General features: G+C 48.8%; 1 protein-coding gene across 3 annotated transcripts in view; it reads right to left on the reverse strand.

The window, feature by feature from the left end:
* TDRD1 (tudor domain containing 1) overlaps nt 1-22,317 on the reverse strand; it is a 522,012-nt gene that overhangs the window by 341,254 nt on the left and 158,441 nt on the right. For all 3 annotated transcript variants that reach the window (XM_063962552.1, XM_063962550.1, XM_063962551.1), the window contains one exon: nt 3,097-3,199. In XM_063962552.1, coding sequence (XP_063818622.1) covers nt 3,097-3,199 — 103 coding nt within the window. The remainder of the gene's footprint in view (nt 1-3,096; nt 3,200-22,317) is intronic.

A 22,317-nucleotide genomic window follows, 5' to 3' on the forward strand; every position in this document is an offset into this window, starting at 1 on the left:
TCTCCAGGCTGTGCGGTCCACCGTCATGCTGAGGATTTGAGGAACCAGTAGCAAGCTCCTGGTCCTGGGAGCCTGCAGGAGCAGGCTTCTTGCATTTTGCCCGACCACCTCTAAAGAAAGTGGTAGGAGGCTTGGACTTTTTCATCTCATCAGTCCGAAAGGATCGGGCACGTTACTAGAACACTGCGATGCCGAGGAAGAAAAGGGTTTCTTCATAGAAGGGGCAGCTGAGGGAAGAAAAGGTGACTTACCCGCGGTAGCCGTGGAAATCCACGCATCCAACGCTTCCCCAAAGAGAGCCTGACCTGTGAAGGGTAGGTTCTCCACACTTGTCCTGGATTCCGCGTCTGCAGTCCCCTGCGAACTGAGACCGACATGGAAGATATCCTTGCATTCAGCGTAGCCAGGTCCTTCATGGACTCCACCATGAAACCCGCAGAATCCTGTATGTTACGTAAAAACAGTTCAATGTCACTTCTGTCCATTGTATCTAAGTCTTCTAGTAACGTGCCCGATCACTTTACTATAGCTTTAGAAATCCATGCACAGGCAATAGTAGGCCTTAACGCCACCCCTGAAGCCGTGTATATGGATTTGAGCGTAGTGTCAATTTTACGATCAGCCGGTTCTTTTAACGCGGTAGATCCGGGAAGAGGAAACACTACCTTTTTTGACAGCCTGGAAACAGATGCGTCAACTATGGGTGCGTTTTCCCATTTTTTCTATCCTCCTCAGGGAAGGGAAAAGCAACCCTCTTGGGAATCTGGAATTTTTTCTCCGGGGATTTCCAGGATTTTTCAAATAGGGCGTTTAATTTTTTAGACGCAGTGAAGGTTAGTGAGGCTTTCTTATTGTCTGAAGTAAGCCTCCTCAACCTGCTCAGGTGGTTTGTCAGTAATGTTTAATACATCTCTAATGACCTCAATTATGAGCTGCACCCCCTTTGCAAGGGATGCCGCCCCCCTCAGTAAATCCCCATCACCGTCTACAGTATCAGACTCGGTATCCGTGTCGGCTTGCATAATCTGGGCAAGCGCACGTTTCTTTGGGTATATGCTAGGGGCTTTAGAAGGAACAGGAACCTGGCCAAACTGCCATAGAATTCTATAAAACCTAAGTTTAGGACTCAGTATGAGCCACCCTAGCAGCAATCTGAGAGATCATTCCCTTAATTGAAGTCAGCCATTCTGGCTCAGAGATAGAAGCCTGAGACAAGACATTACATTCCTGGGTACATTGAATGGATTCCTCTGGAGAAGAAACTTCCTATGCAGCATAAGACACAGAGCCCTAGGACATAGCTATGTGAGAGAACATACACACAGGGAAAGTCAGACACAGTTCTCCCCCCCCCCCCCCCCCCCCCCAGAGAACCACAGAGCTTGGAGCCAACACACACACAGCGCTTAATTAGGCAGTTGTAAACAAAATACCTGGCGCTGACTGTGTACCCTTAATAGACTACACATTAATTCACAGACCCCCCCTCCCCCCTTCTACAACCCCCTGGTACCGCGCAGGATAGCTGGAGTCGTCTGGAGGGACAGCACTCCCAGTTAGCATCTTTGTAGCTGTGTTTGCAGGGAGAAAATGGCGCTGGAAGCCGCTGGGTCTGCTCTGAGGAGAAGCTCCGCCCCTTGAACATGGCGCATCTTCCCGCACTTTCAATTCTTTATACTGGCCTGAGGTATGGCTGGCAGCATAACCGGGGTCCCTGACAACCTTGAGTGACCAGTGTAGGGTGTTTGCGCTGGTTCAGGGCGCCCCTTATAGCGCCGCACTGTGTACCACTGAGCTCTCTGGAGCGCAGTCAGTACTGCGCTTCCACCCTGTTGCCGCCATTCACACCGGCTCCCCGCTTGTCGGAGCGCCGGTGACTCACTCACCACCAGAATCTTCTGGCTCTTTTAGGGGGTGGCGGCATTCTGCGGAGTGAGCGGTCGCTTCGGGCGGCTAACGATCACCACCCTCAGGAGCTCAGTGTCCTGTCAGCGGAGATAGTAGCCATTAACCTCTCAGGGTTGTACACTACTCCCCCCTCTAAGTCCCACGAAGCAGGGAGACTGTTGCCAGCAGCCTCCCTGTGCCTAACTCTAAGAATAATAATAAAACTAGAGAAACTCCTATGGAGCTCCCCTAGCTGTGACCGGCTCCTCCGGGCACATTTTCTAAACAGAGACTGGTAGGAGGGGCATAGAGGGAGGAGCCAGCCCACACTCTCAAACTCTTAAAGTGCCAGTGGCTCCTAGTGGACCGGTCTATACCCCATGGTACTTATGTGGAACCCAGCATCCTCTAGGACGTAAGAGAAAGTATATGATTTACCCTATGTCACGCATTTCATCACCATTCTTGGACCATAGTGCCACTAGCTGGTCACAGAATGTCTATGATTTAACCCTATCACATGCATTTCATCACCATTCCTGGAGCATAGTGTCACTAGCTGGTGGGCATTGTTAATTCTGTCACTTTGTAAAGGATTTTAGTTGCTACTAAGGGTGATATTAGGCAATTCCATATATCTTATACCCAAATGTTTTCCAGAAAAAGAGGCCGTTTTAAAAATTCATGACATTATGTAAGCAGAGAACAAAGTATAGGCCAATACCGGACCACACTCCGACCCACGCTTCTGTGCTATAAGGAGAGTGGAAATTGGCCTCACAGGATGAGTGGAGTGTTGATATTTAATAGGTTTCTTGTATTTGTGGTTATGGCCAAGGTTTTGGGGCAGTGGCGGGAATGAAATGTTCCTTATTGTATGTGCTATTACACACCAGTCCTCACTTTTTTAAATTTTTATTTATTTATTTTTATAAGATTTGAAAACTGTTCGTATTAAAAAGAATAAAGTGGAGAATCAGCAATAATACGTACAGATATAGTATCGCCCAGCCTGCTCAGTGCGCCGGGCTGCGACTATTCACACCCGCAATAGCACAATGCTAAGTGAATGGGTCATGGATGCGAATACACAATGAGACCGTGACAATGAGTCGTGGGTGCGATTAGCAGCAGCTCAGGTAAGTACAGCTACATCTGTATGTAGTACTCGCTCAGCGATAATATTGGTAATTCAGAACAGTCACTCACGGCATCAATGGCTTGCAAATCAATGAATGAGCCTTCCAGTCATCCTTCTGGCACTCCACCGAGCAGTAGTAGGTTTGGTGGCACTGGGAGCATCTCCTTGACCCTGTATGCAATACAGAAACAAACGTAGTAAAAGTTTTCTTACAGACAATACTATAGACAACGAAGATCATCCCTGTGTCTCTGGAATAGTTAAGGTTGGTCATTAAAGGTAAACCTATATTCAGGTGTAGTTAATGCTGCTTCCTCTGTGAGCCTCCGGTACACATCACCATAAAGTTCACAGAATGCAATAGACCTATAGCCAGTGGACCAGGAAGAAAGCTAGAGACCAGACAAACAATAGCATGACTGCCTCACAGCACTGAGGTCTTAGGTTCAACTTCCACCACGGCCCTAACTATATTATCCACACGCTTGCATGACTTTTCTCCAACAAACCAAAAACATATTGACAAGTACTACTCAGCACAAGGGGAAAATCAAGTACAAGTGTATCAAGCAGTCACTACTGTATCTATGTTCTACATTAGCAATCACAAAGATTTTACAAGACTTCAGAGTGAAGACATCTTCCAACCTTGTTTCACCTAAGGTTTACTGCGGATGCTGGAGCGGATTATGGCACTGACAGAAAACAAACAGTAGGCTGTATTACATACAGTACGAGGATTTATAAATGACAATCAGTTTTCTGACCACCACTGAAGGAACCCAGAAAGGTAAAAAATAAGATTTTACTTACCGGTAAATCTATTTCTCGTAGTCCGTAGTGGATGCTGGGGACTCCGTAAGGACCATGGGGAACAGACGGGCTCCGCAGGAGACAGGGCACTTTAAGAAAGAATTAGGACTACTGGTGTGCACTGGCTCCTCCCTCTATGCCCCTCCTCCAGACCTCAGTTAAGGAAACTGTGCCCGGAAGAGCTGACAGTACAAGGAAAGGATTTTGGAAACCAGGGTAAGACTCATACCAGCCACACCAATCACTCGTGATAAACTTACCCAGTTAACAGTATGAACAACAACATAGCATCAGACAAACCTGATGCAACCATAACATAACCCTCATGTAAGCAATAACTATATACAAGTATTGCAGAAGAAGTCCGCACTTGGGACGGGCGCCCAGCATCCACTACGGACTACGAGAAATAGATTTACCGGTAAGTAAAATCTTATTTTCTCTAACGTCCTAGTGGATGCTGGGGACTCCGTAAGAACCATGGGGATTATACCAAAGCTCCCAAACGGGCGGGAGAGTGCGGATGACTCTGCAGCACCGAATGAGCAAACACAAGGTCCTCCTCAGCCAGGGTATCAAACTTGTAGAATTTTGCAAAAGTGTTTGAACCCGACCAAGTAGCTGCTCAGCAAAGCTTTAATGCCGAGACCCCTCGGGCAGCCGCCCAAGAAGAGCCCACCTTTCTTGTGGAATGGGCTTTTACCGATTTTGGATGCGGCAATCCAGCTGCAAAATGAGCCTGCTGAATCGTGTTACAGATCCAGCGAGCAATAGTTTGCTTTGAAGCAGGAGCACCCAGCTTGTTGGATGCATACAGGATAAACAGCAAGTCAGTTTTCCTGACTCTAGCCGTCCTGGCAACGTAAATCTTCAAAGCCCTGATTACATCTAGTAACCTGGAATCCTCCAAGTCACGAGTAGCCGCAGGCACCACAATAGGTTGCTTCAAATGAAAAGATGACACCACCTTCGGCAGAAATTGCGGACGAGTCCGTAATCCTGCCCTGTCCATATGGAAAAACAGATAGGGCTTTTACATGACAAAGCCGCCAATTCTGACGCACGCCTAGCCGAAGCTAAGGCCAATAGCATGACCACTTTCCACGTGAGATATTTTAACTCCACGGTCTTAAGTGGCTCAAACCAGTGAGATTTCAGGAAACTCAACACCACGTTAAGATCCCAAGGTGCCACTGATGGCACAAAAGGGGGCTGAATACGCAGCACTCCGTATTCAACGTCTGGACTTCAGGAAGAGAAGTTAGTTCTTTTTGAAAGAAAATGGATAGGGCCGAAACTTTGACCCGAATGGAACCCAATTTCAGGCCCAATGTCACTCCCGACTGTAGGAAGTGAAGGAAACGGCCCAGCTGGAATTCCTCCGTAGGGGCATTCCTGGCATCATACCAAGCAACATTTTTTTCGCCATATACGGTGATAATGTTTAGCCGTCACCTCCTTCCTAGCCTTTATCAGTGTAGGAATAACCTCATCCGGAATGCCTTTTTCTGCCAGGATCCGGCGTTCAACCACCATGCCAACAAACGCAGCCGCGGTAAGTCTTGGAACAGACAGGGCCCCTGCTGCAACAAGTCCTGTCTGAGAGGCAGAGGCAATGGGTCCTCTGTGAGCATTTCTTGCAGATCTGGATACCAAGTCCTTCTTGGCCAATCCGGAACAATGAGTATAGTTCTTACTCCTCCTTTTCCTATGATTCTCAGCACCTTTAGTTATGAGAGGAAGAGGAGGAAACACATAAACCGACTGGAACACCCACTGTGTCACTAATGCGTCTACAGCAATCGCCTGAGGGTCTCTTGACCTGGCGCAACATCTCTGTAGCTTTTTGTTGAGGCAGGATGCCATCATGTCCACCTGTGGCAGTTCCCACCGCCTTGCAATCTGCGTGAAGACTTCTTTATGAAGTCCCCACTCTCCCGTGTGGAGGTTGTGCCAGCTGAGGAAGTCTGCTTCCCAGTTGTCCACTCCCGGAATAAACACTGCTGACAGTGCTCTTACGTGATTCTCCGCCCAGCAAAGAATTCTGGTGGCTTCCGCCATCGCCACTCTGCTCCTTGTGCCGCCTTGGCGGTTCACATGAGCCACTGCTGTGATGTTGTCTGACTGAATCAGCACCGATTTGTCGCGAAGCAGGTTCTCCGCTTGACTTAGGGCGTTGCATATGGCCCTTAATTCCAGGATATTGATGTGAAGGCAAGTCTCCTGACTTGACCACCGCCCTTGGAAATTTCTTCCCTGTGTGACTGCCCCCCACCCTCAGAGGCTTGCATCCGTGGTCACCAGGACCCAGTCCTGAATGCCGAATCTGCGACCTTCGAGAAGGTGAGCACTCTGCAGCCACCACAGGAGACACACCCTGGCCCTGGGGGATAGGGTGATTAACCGATGCATCTGAAGATGTGATCCGGACCACTTGTCCAGTACGTCCTATTGGAAGGTCATCGCATGGAACCTGCCAAAGGGAATGGTCTCGTATGATGCCACCATCCTTCGCAGGACTCGAGTGCAGTGATGCACTGACACCTGTTTTGGTTTTAATAGATTTCTGACCAGTGTCACGAGCTCCTGAGCTCTTTCTATCGGGAGATAAACCCTTTTCTGGTCTGTGTCTAGGATCATGCCTAGAAGAGGCAGATGAGCTGTAGGAACGAACTGCGACTTTGGACTACATAGAATCCAGCCGTGTTGCCATTACACTTCCAGAGAAAGTGATACGCTGTTCAGCAACTGCTCTCTTGATCTCGCTTTTATGAGATCGACCAAGTACGTGATAATAGTGACACCTTGCTTCCGCAGGTGCACCATCATTTCCGCCATTACCATGGTGAATATTCTCGGGGCCGTGGAGAGACCAACCGGCAACGTCTGAAATTGGTAATGACAATCCCGTACCGCAATTCTGAGGTACGACTGATGAGGTGGATTAATGGGGACATGAAGGTATACCTCCTTTTTGCCCTGAGACACCATAAAATCTCCCCCTTTTCAGGCTTGCAATGACCGCTCTTAGCGATTCCATCTTGAACTTGAACCTTTTTAGGTATATGTTCAGGGATTTTAAATTCAATATGGGTCTGACCGAACAGTCTGGTTTCGGGACTACCACATGGTCGAATAATAACCCCCTCCTTGTCGAAGGAGGGGAACCTTGACCACCACCTGTTGAAGATACAATTTGTGAATTGCAGTTAACCCTGTTTCCCTCTCGTGGGGGGAAGCCGGCAGGGCAGTCAGTGAGGAGGCATCTTCTCAAAGTCCAGCTTGTATCCCTGAGACACAATATCTATTGCCCAGGGATCTAACAGGGAGTGAACCCACTTGTGGCTGAACTTACGAAAGCGTGCCCCCACCGGGCCTAGCTCCGCCTGTGGAGCCCCAGCGACATGCAGTGGATTTTCATAGAGGCTGGGGAGGACTTCTGTTCCTGGGAACTAGCTGTGTTGTGCAGCTTCTTTCCTCTGGCCCCGCCTCTGGCAAGAAAGGACGCACCTCGGACTTTATTGTTTCTTTGTTCGAAAAGCTGCATTTGATAATGACGTGCTTTCCTAGGCTGTGCAGGAATATAAGGCAAAATATCAGAATTACCAGATATAGCCGTGGAGACCAGGTCCGAGAACCCTTCTCCACACAATCCTCAGCCTTCCATATGCCACTTAAGTTGGCATCATCTGTCCATTGCATATTCTACAGGACACGTCAAGCAGAAATCGACATAGCTTTGACTCTAGGACACAGTATACTCATGTCTCTTTGGGCATGTTTGATTATATATATCTCTTAAGACAGCATCTTTAATATATATCTCTATATATATATATATCTCTATATATCTATATATCTATATATATATATACACATATACATACATCTCTATATATATATATATACACACACACACACACATATACTAGGGTCACAATTTCTGCTGATAAGGTACCTGTCCACACTGCCACAGCGCTATAAACCCATGCCGACACAATCGCCGGTCTGAGTAGTGTACCAGAATGTGCACGCTATCTGCAGGATCCCTGAGAATAGCTAGGGCTACCTTCTGGGAAAACGTGACACCCTAGGGGAAGATTCCCATCACATCCTGGCCCTAGTGGGGAAAGGATACTGCCTGAGAATTCTTTGTGGGAAGCTGCAGTCTCTTGTCTGGAGATTTCCGCTCTTTTTCCTCATGAGAGGAGGGAAATTTACCTCAGCTTTCTTCCCCTTAAACATGTGTACCCTTGTGTCAGGGACAAATGAGTCATCAGTGATACGTAAATCATCTTTTATTACAATAATCATATATTGAATACTTTTCTGCCATTTTGGCTGTAACTTTGCATTATCGTAGTCGACACTGGAGTCAAACTCCGTGTCGATATCAGTGTTTATTATTTTGGATAGTGAGCATTGTGAGACTCTGAAGGTCTCTGCGCCTTAGGGACAGACATGGGTAGATTTCCTGTCTGTTCTCTAATCTTTTGTGCAATAAATTCACCTTAGCACTTACACATATCCAAACAGGTGTTGGCGTTGTCGACGGAGACACCCTCTCACACACATATTAGCTCCATCTTCTCCATAGGGGAGCCTTTTACCTCAGACATGTCGACACACACGTACCGACACACCACACACACAGGGGATGCTCTATTTGAAGACAGTTACCCCACAAGGCCCTTTGGAGAGACAGAGAGAGAGAGTATGCCAGCACACACCCCAGTGCTATATGACCTAGGAATCACACAGTAACTTAGTGTTAACCCAGTAGCTGCTGTATATATTGTTTTTACGCCAAATTTATGTGCCCCCCCCCTCTTTTTCACCCTCTTCTATCGTGCTTCTGCAGGGGAGAGCCTGGGGAGCTTCCTCTCAGCGGAGCTGTGGAGAGAAAATGGCGCTGCTGAGTGCTGAGGAAGAAGCCCCGCCCCCTCAGCGGCGGGCTTCTGTCCCGCGATTTTGTGTACAATAATGGCGGGGGCTCATGCATATATACAGTGCCCAGCTGTATATATGCTCTATTTTGCCAGGAGGTACTCAATTTCTGCCCAGGGCGCCCCCCCCCTGCGCCCTGCACCCTACAGTGACCGGAGTGTGTGGGTTAGTGTGGGAGCAATGGCGCACAGCTGCAGTGCTGTGCGCTACTTCATATGAAGACAGGAGTCTTCTGCCGCCGATTTTGATGTCTTCTTGCTTCACTCGCCGGCTTCTGTCTTCTGGCTCTGCGAGGGGGACGGCGGCGCGGCTCCGGGAACGGACGACCAAGGGTGAGTTCCTGTGTTCGATCCCTCTGGAGCTAATGGTGTCCAGTAGCCCAAGAAGCGCAACCTATCCGCAGTTAGTAGGTTTGCTTCTCTCCCCTCAGTCCCACGTAGCAGAGAGTCTGTTGCCAGCAGATCTCTCTCAAAATAAAAAACCTAACAAAAAACTTTCTTATTAGCAAGCTCAGGAGAGCTCACTAAAGTGCACCCAGCTCTGACCGGGCACAGATTCTAACTGAGGTCTGGAGGAGGGGCATAGAGGGAGGAGCCAGTGCACACCAGTAGTCCTAATTCTTTCTTAAAGTGCCCTGTCTCCTGCGGAGCCCGTCTATTCCCCATGGTCCTTACGGAGTCCCCAGCATCCACTAGGACGTTAGAGAAAATAAGAATTTACTTACCGATAATTCTATTTCTCGTAGTCCGTAGTGGATGCTGGGGACTCCGTCAGGACCATGGGGTTTAGCGGCTCCGCAGGAGACAGGGCACAATAATAAAAGCTTTAGGATCAGGTGGTGTGCACTGGCTCCTCCCCCTATGACCCTCCTCCAAGCCTCAGTTAGGATACTGTGCCCGGACGAGCGTGCATAATAAGGAAGGATATTGAATCCCGGGTAAGACTCATACCAGCCACACCAATCACACCGTACAACCTGTGATCTGAACCCAGTTAACAGTATAACAACGAAGGAGCCTCTGAAAAGATGGCTCACAACAAGAATAACCCGATTTTTGTAACAATAACTATGTACAAGTATTGCAGACAATCCGCACTTGGGATGGGCGCCCAGCATCCACTACGGACTACGAGAAATAGAATTATCGGTAAGTAAATTCTTATTTTCTCTAACGTCCTAAGTGGATGCTGGGGACTCCGTCAGGACCATGGGGATTATACCAAAGCTCCCAAACGGGCGGGAGAGTGCGGATGACTCTGCAGCACCGAATGAGAGAACTCCAGGTCCTCCTCAGTCAGGGTGTGCCCCTGACCAAGTAGCAGCTCGGCAAAGTTGTAAAGCCGAGACCCCTCGGGCAGCTGCCCAAGATGAGCCCACTTCCTTGTGGAATGGGCTTTTACTGATTTTGGCTGTGGCAAGCCTGCCACAGAATGTGCAAGCTGAATTGTACTACAAATCCAGCGAGCAATCGTCTGCTTAGAAGCAGGAACACCCATCTTGTTGGGTGCATACAGGCTAAACAGCGAGTCAGATTTTCTGACTCCAGTCGTCCTGGAAACATATATTTTCAGGGCCCTGACAACGTCAAGTAACTTGGAGTCCTCCAAGTCCCTAGTAGCCGCACGTACCACAATAGGTTGGTTCATGTGAAAAACAGAAAACACCTTAAGGAGAAATTGAGGACGAGTCCCCAATTCTGCCCTGTCAGAATGAAAAATTAAAGTAAGGGCTTTTATATGATAAAGCCGCCCATTCTGACACACGCCTGGCTGAAGCCAGGGCTAATAGAATCTTCACCTTCCATGTGAAATATTTTAATTCCACAGTGGTGAGTGGATCAAACCAATGTGACTTTAGGAAACTCAAAACAACATTGAGATCCCAAGGTGCCACTGGGGGCACAAAAGGAGGCTGTATATGCAGTACCCCTTTTACAAACGTCTGAACTTCAGGCACTGAAGCCAGTTCTTTCTGGAAGAAATTCGACAGGGTCGAAATTTGAACCTTAATGGACCCTAATTTTAGGCCCATAGACAGTCCTGTTTTCAGGAAATGTAGGAACGACCCAGTTGGAATTCCTCTGTAGGGACCTTCTTGGCCTCACACCACGCAACATATTTTCGCCAAATGCGGTGAAAATGTTTTGCGGTTACATCCTTTCTGGCTTCGACCAGGGTAGGGATGACTTCATCTGGAATGCCCTTTCAGGATCCGGCGTTCAACTGCCATGCCGTCAAACGCAGCCGCGGTAAGTCTTGGAACAGACAAGGCCCCTGCTGGAGCAGGTCCTTTCTTAAAGGTAGAGGCCACGGTTCTTCCGTGAGCATCTCTTGAAGTTCCGGGTACCAAGTCCTTCTTGACCCATCCGGAACCACGAGTATCGTTCTTACTCATCTCCTTCTTATGATTCTCAGTACTTTTGGTATGAGATGCATAGGAGGGAACACATACCCTGACTGGTACACCCACAGTGTTACCAGAGCGTCCACCACTATTGCCTGAGGGTCCCTTGACCTGGCGCAATATTTGTCTAGTTTTTTGTTCAGGCGGGACGCCAACATGTCCACCTTTGGTTTTTCCCAACGGTTTACAATCATGTGGAAGACTTCCCGCTGAAGTCCCCACTCTCCCGGGTGGAGGTTATGCCTGCTGAGGAAATCTGCTTCCCAGTTTTCCACTCCCGGAATTAACACTGCTGAGAGTGTTATCACATGATTTTTCGCCCAGCGAAGAATCCTTGCAGTTTCTGCCATTTCTCTCCTGCTTCATGTGCCGCCCTGTCTGTTTACGTGGGCGACTGCCGTGATGTTGTCCCACTGGATCAATACCGGCTGACCTTGAAGCAGAGGTCTTGCTAAGCTTAGAGCCTTGTAAATTGCCCTTAGCTCCAGTATATTTATGTGGAGAGAAGTCTCCAGACTTGATCACACTCCCTGGAAATTTTTTTCCTTGTGTGACTGCTCCCCAGCCACTCAGGCTGGCATCCGTGGTCACCAGGACCCAGTCCTGAATGTCGAATCTGCGGCCCTTTCATAGATGAGCACTCTGCAGCCACCGCAGAAGAAAACACCCTTGTCCTTGGAGACAGGGTTATCCGCTGATGCATCTGAAGATGCGATCCGGACCATTTTCCCAGCAGATTCCACTGAAAAGTTCTTGCGTGAAATCTACCGAATGGGATCGCTTTGTACGAAACCACCATTTTTCACAGGACCCTTGTGCAATGATGCACTGATACTTTTCCTGGTTTTAGGAGGTTCCTGACTAGCTCGGATAACTCCCTGGCCTTCTTCTCCGGGAGAAAACATCCTTTTCTGGACTGTGTCCAGAATCATTCCTAGGAACATTAGACGTGTCGTCGGAAAAAGCTGCGATTTTGGAATATTTAGAATCCACTCGTGCTGTCGTAGAACTACTTGAGATAGTGCTACTCCGACCGCCAACTGTTCTCTGGACCTTGCCCTTATCAGGAAAGCGTCCATATTTCTTTTAGGAAGAATCATCATTTCGGCCATTACCATGGTAAAGACAATCCGTGGACAATCCAAACGGCAGCGTCTGAACTGATAGTGACAGTTCTGTACCACGAACCTGAGATACCCTTGGTGAGAAGGGCAACATTTGGACATGTAGGTAAGCGTCCCTGATATCCAGTGACACCATATCGTCCTGGTTCGCTATCACTGCTCTGAGTGACTCCATCTTGATTTGAACCCTTGTATGTAATTGTTCAAATCTTTTAGATCTCACCGAGCCGTTTGGCTTCAGTACCACAATATAGTGTGGAATAATACCCCTTCCCTTGTTGTAGGAGGGGTACTTTGATTATCACCTGCTGGGAATACAGCCTGTGAATTTTTTTCCCAATACTGCCTCCCTGTCGGAGGGAGACGTTGGTAAAGCAGACTTCAGGAACTTGTGAGGGGAAGACGTCTCGAATTTCCAATGTACACCTGGGATACTACGTGTAGGATCCAGGAGTCCACTTGCGAGTGAGCCCACTGCGTGCTGAAACTCTTGAGATGACCCCCCACCGCACCTGAGTCCGCTTGTATGGCCCCAGCGTCATGCTGCGGACTTGGCAGAAGCTGTGGAGGACTTCTGTTCCTGGGAATGGGCTGCCTGCTGCAGTCTTCTTCCCTTTCCTCTAACCCTGGGCAGATATGACTGGCCTTTTGCCCGCCTGCATTTATGGGTACCAAAGGACTGAGACTGAAAAGACTGTGTCCTTTTTTGCTGAGATGTGACTTGGGGTAACAAAAGTGGATTTTCCAGCTGTTGCCATGGCCACCAGGTCCGATGGACCGCCCCTTTATACGGCAATACTTCCATGTGCCGTCTGGAATCTGCATCACCTGACCACTGTCATGTCTATAAACATCGTCTGGCAGATATGGACATCACATCTACTCTTGATGCCAGAATGCGCATCTCGCATATATAGAAATGCATCCTTAAAATGCTCTATAGTCAATAAAATATTGTTCCTGTCAAGGGTATCAATATTTTCAGTCAGGAAATCCGACCAAGCCCCCCCCAGCGCTGCACATCCAGGCTGAGGCGATTGCTGGTCGTAGTATAACACCAGTATGTGTGTATATACTTTTTAGGATATTTTTCAGCTTCCTATCAGCTGGCTCTTTGAGGGCGGCCGTATCTGGAGACGGTAACGCCACTTGTTTTTATAAGCGTGTGAGCGCCTTATCCACTCTAAGGTGTGTTTCCCAACTCGCCCTCACTTCTGGCGGGAAAGGGTATACCTCCAATAATTTTCTATCGGAGGAAACCCACGTATCATCACACACTTTAATTTATCTGATTCAGGAAAAACTACAAGTAGATTATTCCCACCCTACATAATACCCTTATTTGTGGTACTTGTAGTATCAGAAATATGTAACACCTCCTTCATTGCCCTTAACATGTAACGTGTGGCCCTAAAGGAAAATACGTTTGTTTCTTCACCGTCGACACTGAAGTCAGTGTCCGTGTCTGTGTCGACCAACTGAGGTAAATGGGCGTTTTTACAAGCCCCTGACGGTGTCTGAGACGCCTGGACAGGTACTAATTTGTTTGCCGGCCGTCTCATGTCGTCAACCGACCTTGCATCGTGTTGACATTATCACGTAATTCCTAAATAAGCCATCCATTCCGGTGTCGACTCCCTAGAGAGTGACATCACCAATACAGGCAATTTGCTCCGCCTCCTCACCAACATCGTCCTCCTACATGTCGACACACACGTACCGACACACAGCACACACACAGGGAATGCTCTAATAGAGGACAGGACCCCACTAGCCCTTTGGGGAGACAGAGGGAGAGTTTGCCAGCACACACCAAAAACGCTATAATTTATACAGAGACAACCCCTTATACAAGTGTTTTCCCTTATAGCATTTTCACATATGTAATCATATCGCCAAATAAGTGCCCCCCCTCTCTGTTTTAACCCTGTTTCTGTAGTGCAGTGCAGGGGAGAGCCTGGGAGCCTTCCTCACAGCAGAGCTGAGCAGGAAAATGGCGCCGTGTGCTGAGGAGAATAGGCCCCGCCCCCTAAAACGGCGGGCTCTTCTCCCGGAGTTTGTGAGATCTGGCAGGGGTTAAATACATCCATATAGCCTCAAGGGCTATATGTGATGTATTTTAGCCATAAAAAAGGTATAATACATTGCTGCCCAGGGCGCCCCCCCCAGCGCCCTGCACCCTCAGTGACCGCTGGTATGAAGTGTGCTGACAACAATGGCGCACAGCTGCAGTGCTGTGCGCTACCTTATGAAGACTGAAAGTCTTCTGCCGCCTGTTTCTGGACCTCTTCAACTTCGGCATCTGCAAGGGGGGTCGGCGGCACGGCTCCGGGACGAACCCCAGGGTGAGACCTGTGTTCCGACTCCCTCTGGAGCTAATGGTGTCCAGTAGCCTAAGAAGCAAATCCATCCTGCACGCAGGTGAGTTTACTTCTCTCCCCTAAGTCCCTCGTAGCAGTGAGCCTGTTGCCAGCAGGACTCACTGAAAATAAAAAACCTAACTTAAACTTTTATTCTAAGCAGCTCAGGAGAGCCACCTAGATTGCACCCTTCTCGGCCGGGCACAAATATCTAACTGAGGCTTGGAGGAGGGTCATAGGGGGAGGAGCCAGTGCACACCACCTGATCCTAAAGCTTTTATTATTGTGCCCTGTCTCCTGCGGAGCCGCTAAACCCCATGGTCCTGACGGAGTCCCCAGCATCCACTTAGGACGTTAGAGAAAATTAAGAAAATTGCAGGTCATATACAAACTAATAAGCACAGGTTGCTGTAAAAGTTTGAAGAGTTATGGTAATAAACATACCTTTGTTAACTTTCTTTGAGGTGCTTAAGATCCACAGGGATGACCTTGGGCAGTGATGGCAGAGACCAGGAACAGGCACCAAACAGTTAAGCTTTTTGCTCCCAAGATGCACTGGTCCTTATCCCCTTATACCCCGCCCACAGCTCAGGCTCTTCAGTTTTTGTTAACAAGTCCAAAAGCAGGAGCTGGAGAGAAGAGAAGGAAGAATGGTACCCACAGGAAACACACACGCACAACCAGGAGATGGGAACTGGTGACCGAGAAGAGTAACCCATTGAAGCTACTGTAGGTGCGTCACGGTATGTGCCCTGTGGAACCTATGGACCTCGCAGAAAAATAGTTTACAAGGTTAAGTTTTACCATAACTCTTATTTTCTTTATCAGGGTCCATAGGCATCCACAGGAATGTCCTTGGGGATGTAACAAAGAAAGTGAAATAAAGAGGGGACGCTCTTAAGCTGAGAGGAGAATGTTGCATCCAAAAGACGTAGCAAAGGAATACAACCTAAGAAAAGTGTGGGCAGAAGACCACGTGGCTGCCTTGCACAGTTGATCAGCAAACGCGCCACAACGGTCTGCCCACGAAGGTCCCACAGAGCGAGTAGAGTCTGTAACTGGAACAGGAAGATCAGCATGCAAGCAAGCCTGTGAGATGGTCATGAGAAGCCATACAGTAGAGCCAAAGTCTGTCTGTAAGCTGGCCAGCCTCACTTGAGGAATCAAGAAGGCAAAGAGTGAATCAGTTTTTCTGATAGAATTAGTACGGTCCACGTAGATTCGAAGGGTACGGACAAAATCCAAGGAGGCCTCCCCTACGGAGAGATCTGGCATGTGTAAGGCCGGAAAAAAAATTATTCGCCGAGATGGAAGCGGAATACCAGCTTGTGAAGGTAACCCTGTTTGGGCCGTAAGACTGCTCTGTCATGATGAAAGATCAAAAACTGAGAGCTGCATGAAAGCGCTCCCAAGTCTGACACCCTGCATGCCGAGGAGATTGCCAAAAGAAAACGTCTATGCGGTTAACCATTTGAGATCAACAGAGTCGATAGAGACTTCTGTAATGCACAAAGAACTAAAGACAAATCCCAAGGAGCCACTGGAGGAACATAGGGAGTTTGAATCCGGAGTACTCCCTTAAGGACTGTACGCACGTCCGGCAACTGAATAATTTGTATCTGGGACCAGACAAACAGAGCTGACACTTGCACTTTAAGAAAAGCAAGGCGGAGGCCTAGATCAGCCCCCACCTGGAGAAAAGAAAGGATTCTGGAAATCCGAAACACCAGAGGATCATAGAGTGTCGTTGACCACACCACTGGAAGTAGGAATGCCAGATGAGGTAATAGATACGGGCTGAAGATGGCTTCCGCGCTTGGAGCATAGTCTGAACCACAGAACGGGAGAATCCCTTAGACCTTAAGATGGATGACTCAAGAGCCACGCTGTCAAAGACAGCCGAGCTAGGTCCTAGTGCAGACAGGGACCCTGTGACAAGAGGTACAGTCGAAGAGGAAGCTGAAAGGGTACGTCCATGGATAGACCCTGAGGATCCGTAGATCAATAAAACCTGGGCCAGGTTGGTGTTAATAAGATCTCAGTGCCACCTACCTGCTTGAATTTGCGAAGCACCCTGGGAAGGAGAGATACCGGAGGGAAGTGGTATGCCAAATGAATGGGCCATTTAACTTCTAATGCGTCCACAAAGGCTGCGTATGGATCCCTTGTCCTGGACCCATACACGGGTATCTTGCAGTTGTGTCTGGAGGCCATGAGGTCTACTTCCAGAAGACCCCATTTGTCCACCAGAAGCTGAAAGACTTCTGGATGTAGAGACCACTCTCCAGCATGCACATCCTGGCGACTGAGGAAGTCTGCATCCCAGTTGAGGACTCCCGGGATGAAGGCTGCTGATATGGCTTGCTGCCCAAACGAGAACCTGTGCCACTTCTTGCAATGCGGAGAAACTGTGCCTCCCTGGTGATCGAGATAAGCCACTGCCTTGGCGTTGTCTGACTGTACTTGGAGGGATAAACGTGAAGAATGTATTGAACCAGAGAGCTCTGTAGAAAGCTCAAAAGTTCCAGGACGTCGATTGGAAGACCCCTTTCAGCAGGAGTCATAAGAGTCCTGAAAGGTGTAACTTCCCGTTAGGCTCTCCATCCACGGAGGCTGGCGTCATTGGGGAGATGAACCCAGTCTGGAATCCAGAATGGACTAACCTTGTCCAGGTTGTATTGCAACCACCACGAGAGGGCCATATGAATATCAAGAGGGAGAATCGTCTGTGATTTGAGATGCATGGGTTGTCCATTCCACCGGGTGAGGATCAGGCGTTGTAGTGGCCTTGAGTTGCACTGAGCATATTCCACCATGTCGAAGGTGGATACCATTGAGCCCAGGGTCTGCACTGCGGAGTGAATGGACACCCTGCAACTGCAGAGCAACTTGGGTACCAGTAGGTGTAGTGCCGCAATCTTGTCCAGGAAAGGAAGATTATTTGTACATGAGCAACAATGGGAGCACAGAGATGTAGCATTCGCTGAGAGGGGATGAGGGAGGACTTATTCCAGTTAATTAGCAACTGTGACCCTGGAGTATGGTTATGGTTACTTGAAGATAGTGGCTGAAGACCTCTGAAGAGTGTGCATCAGAACGGTCGTCCAGGTAAGGGAGTATTCTCATTCCTTGACGACGAAGCTGAGCCACCATTACTTTTGTAAAGACCTGCGGGCCGTGGAAAGGCCAAAGGGCAGAGCTTGAAACTGGAAATGTTGACTTAAGACAGCAAACCAGAGGTACTGCTGAGGAGAGGACACTATAGGGTACATGTAGGTAAGCATCCTCTATGTCCAGGGAGACCATAAAGTGCCCAGGCCGCAGCACCAGGACAAGAGACCTGAGGATTTCCATTAGAAACCTGAACACTCTGAGGATGGGCCAATGAGACCCGTTGGGTTTCTGAAACAAAAAACGAGATGTATGGTAAGAACTTACCGTTGTTAAATCCCTTTCTGCGAGGTACACTGGGCTCCACAAGGATTAACATCGGGGTGTAGAGTAGGATCTTGATCCGAGGCACCAACATGCTCAAAGCTTTGACTGTTCCCAATATGCAAAGCGCCGCCTCCTCTATAACCCCGCCTCCGTGCACAGGAGCTCAGTTTCGTTAACCAGTCCAATGCAGTAGCAGGTACCAGAGACGACAATCGTGAGTAGCCACATACACCACACACTAACTACAGGAGAGGGTGTCAGCGGCTAATGCCATACCAACCCAAAGAAGCTAAGTGCGTCAGGGTGGGCGCCTTGTGGAACCCAGTGTACCTCGCAGAAAGAGATTTAACTGTAAGTTCTTACCAAAAAATAGGATTTTAATACCTACCGGTAAAAATAAGAATTTACTTACCGATAATTCTATTTCTCATAGTCCGTAGTGGATGCTGGGGACTCCGAAAGGACCATGGGAATAGCGGCTCCGCAGGAGACTGGGCACAAAAGTAAAAGCTTTAGGACTACCTGGTGTGCACTGGCTCCTCCCCCTATGACCCTCCTCCAAGCCTCAGTTAGGATATTGTGCCCGGACGAGCGTACACAATAAGGAAGGATTTTGAATCCCGGGTAAGACTCATACCAGCCACACCAATCACACCGTACAACTTGTGATTTGAACCCAGTTAACAGCATGATAACAGAGGAGCCTCTGAAAAGATGGCTCACAACAATAATAACCCGATTTTTGTAACAATAACTATGTACAAGTATTGCAGACAATCCGCACTTGGGATGGGCGCCCAGCATCCACTACGGACTATGAGAAATAGAATTATCGGTAAGTAAATTCTTATTTTCTCTAACGTCCTAAGTGGATGCTGGGGACTCCGAAAGGACCATGGGGATTATACCAAAGCTCCCAAACGGGCGGGAGAGTGCGGATGACTCTGCAGCACCGAATGAGAGAACTCCAGGTCCTCCTCAGCCAGGGTATCAAATTTGTAGAATTTAGCAAACGTGTTTGCCCCTGACCAAGTAGCTGCTCGGCAAAGTTGTAAAGCCGAGACCCCTCGGGCAGCCGCCCAAGATGAGCCCACTTTCCGTGTGAAATGGGCTTTTACAGATTTTGGCTGTGGCAGGCCTGCCACAGAATGTGCAAGCTGAATTGTACTACAAATCCAACGAGCAATCGTCTGCTTAGAAGCAGGAGCACCCAGTTTATTGGGTGCATACAGAATAAACAGCGAGTCAGATTTTCTGACTCCAGCCGTCCTGGAAACATATATTTTCAGGGCCCTGACTACGTCCAGCAACTTGGAATCCTCCAAGTCCCTGGTAGCCGCAGGCACCACAATAGGCTGGTTTAAGTGAAATGCTGAAACCACCTTAGGGAGAAATTGAGGACGAGTCCTCAATTCTGCCCTATCCGTATGGAAAATTAGGTAAGGGCTTTTATAGGATAAAGCCGCCAATTCTGATACACGCCTGGCTGAAGCCAGGGCTAACAGCATTACCACTTTCCATGTGAGATATTTTAAGTCCACAGTGGTGAGTGGTTCAAACCAATGTGATTTTAGGAATCCCAAAACTACATTGAGATCCCAAGGTGCCACTGGAGGCACAAAAGGAGGCTGTATATGCAGTACCCCCTTGACAAACGTCTGAACTTCAGGAACTGAAGCTAGTTCTTTTTGGAAGAATATCGACAGGGCCGAAATTTGAACCTTAATGGACCCTAATTTTAGGCCCATAGACAGTCCTGTTTGCAGGAAATGCAGGAAACGACCCAGTTGAAATTCCTCTGTAGGGGCCTTCCTGGCCTCACACCACGCAACATATTTACGCCAAATACGGTGATAATGTTGCACAGTTACATCCTTCCTGGCTTTGATTCAGGGTAGGGATGACTTCATCCGGAATGCCTTTTTCCTTGAGGATCCGGCGTTCAACCGCCATGCCGTCAAACGCAGCCGCGGTAAGTCTTTGAACAGACATGGTCCCTGCTGGAGCAGGTCCTTTCTTAGAGGTAGAGGCCACGGGTCTTCCGTGAGCATCTCTTGAAGTTCCGGGTACCAAGTCCTTCTTGGCCAATCCGGAGCCACGAGTATAGTCTTTACTCCTCTCCTTCTTATGATTCTCAGTACCTTGGGTATGAGAGGCAGAGGAGGGAACACATACACTGACTGGTACACCCACGGTGTTACCAGAGCGTCCACAGCTATTGCCTGAGGATCCCTTGACCTGGCGCAATATCTGTCCAGTTTTTTGTTGAGGCGGGACGCCATCATGTCCACCTTTGGTTTTTCCCAACGGTTCACAATCATGTGGAAGACTTCTGGATGAAGTCCCCACTCCCCCGGGTGGAGATCGTGTCTGCTGAGGAAGTCTGCTTCCCAGTTGTCCACTCCCGGAATGAACACTGCTGACAGTGCTATCACATGATTTTCCGCCCAGCGAAGAATCCTTGCAACTTCCGTCATTGCCCTCCTGCTTCTTGTGCCGCCCTGTCTGTTTACGTGGGCGACTGCCGTGATGTTGTCCGACTGGATCAACACCGGCTGACCCTGAAGCAGAGGCCTTGCCTGACTTAGGGCATTGTAAATGGCCCTTAGTTCCAGGATATTTATGTGAAGTGACGTTTCCATGCTTGACCACAAGCCCTGGAAATTTCTTCCCTGTGTGACTGCTCCCCAGCCTCTCAGGCTGGCATCCGTGGTCACCAGGACCCAATCCTGAATGCCGAATCTGCGGCCCTCTAGGAGATGAGCACTCTGTAACCACCACAGGAGAGACACCCTTGTCCTTGGAGACAGGGTTATCCGCTGATGCATTTGAAGATGCGATCCGGACCATTTGTCCAGCAGATCCCACTGAAAGGTTCTTGCGTGGAATCTGCCGAATGGAATCGCTTCGTAAGAAGCCACCATCTTTCCCAGGACCCTTGTGCATTGATGCACTGACACTTGGCCTGGTCTTAGGAGGTTCCTGACTAGGTCGGATAACTCCCTGGCTTTCTCATCCGGGAGAAACACCTTTTTCTGTACTGTGTCCAGAATCATCCCTAGGAACAGCAGACGTGTCGTCAAAATCAGCTGCGATTTTGGAATATTTAGAATCCATCCGTGCTGTCGTAGTACTACTTGAGATAGTGCTACTCCGACCTCTAACTGTTCTCTGGACCTTGCCCTTATCAGGAGATCGTCCAAGTAAGGGATAATTAAGACGCCTTTTCTTCGAAGAAGAATCATCATTTCGGCCATTACCTTGGTAAAGACCCGAGGTGCCGTGGACAATCCAAACGGCAGCGTCTGAAACTGATAGTGACAGTTCTGTACCACAAACCTGAGGTACCCTTGGTGAGAAGGGCAAATTGGGACATGGAGGTAAGCATCCTTGATGTCCAGAGACACCATATAGTCCCCTTCTTCCAGGTTCGCTATCACTGCTCTGAGTGACTCCATCTTGAACTTGAACCTTTTTATGTAAGTGTTCAAGGATTTCAGATTTAAAATAGGTCTCACCGAGCCGTCCGGCTTCGGTACCACAAACAGCGTGGAATAATACCCCTTTCCCTGTTGTAGGAGGGGTACCTTGATTATCACCTGCTGGGAATACAGCTTGTGAATGGCTTCCAATACCGCCTCCCTGTCGGGGGGAGACGTTGGTAAAGCAGACTTCAGGAACCGGCGAGGGGGAGACGTCTCGAATTCCAATTTGTACCCCTGAGATACTACCTGCAGGATCCAGGGGTCCACTTGCGAGTGAGCCCACTGCGCGCTGAAATTCTTGAGACGGGCCCCCACCGTGCCTGAGTCCGCTTGTAAGGCCCCAGCGTCATGCTGAGGACTTGGCAGAAGCGGGAGAGGGCTTCTGTTCGTGGGAAGAGGCTGTCTGCTGCAGTCTTTTTCCCCTTCCTCTGCCCCGGGGCAGATATGAGTGGCCTTTTGCCCGCTTGCCCTTATGGGGACGAAAGGACTGAGCCTGAAAAGACGGTATCTTTTTCTGCTGAGAGGTGACCTGGGGTAAAAAGGTGGATTTCCCAGCCGTTGCCGTGGCCACCAGGTCCGATAGACCGACCCCAAATAACTCCTCCCCTTTATACGGCAATACTTCCATATGCCGTTTGGAATCCGCATCACCTGACCACTGTCGCGTCCATAACCCTCTTCTGGCAGAAATGGACATCGCACTTACTCTTGATGCCAG

This window comes from Pseudophryne corroboree, chromosome 3 (assembly GCF_028390025.1).
Source record: "Pseudophryne corroboree isolate aPseCor3 chromosome 3, aPseCor3.hap2, whole genome shotgun sequence".
NCBI classification, from domain to species: domain Eukaryota; kingdom Metazoa; phylum Chordata; class Amphibia; order Anura; family Myobatrachidae; genus Pseudophryne; species Pseudophryne corroboree.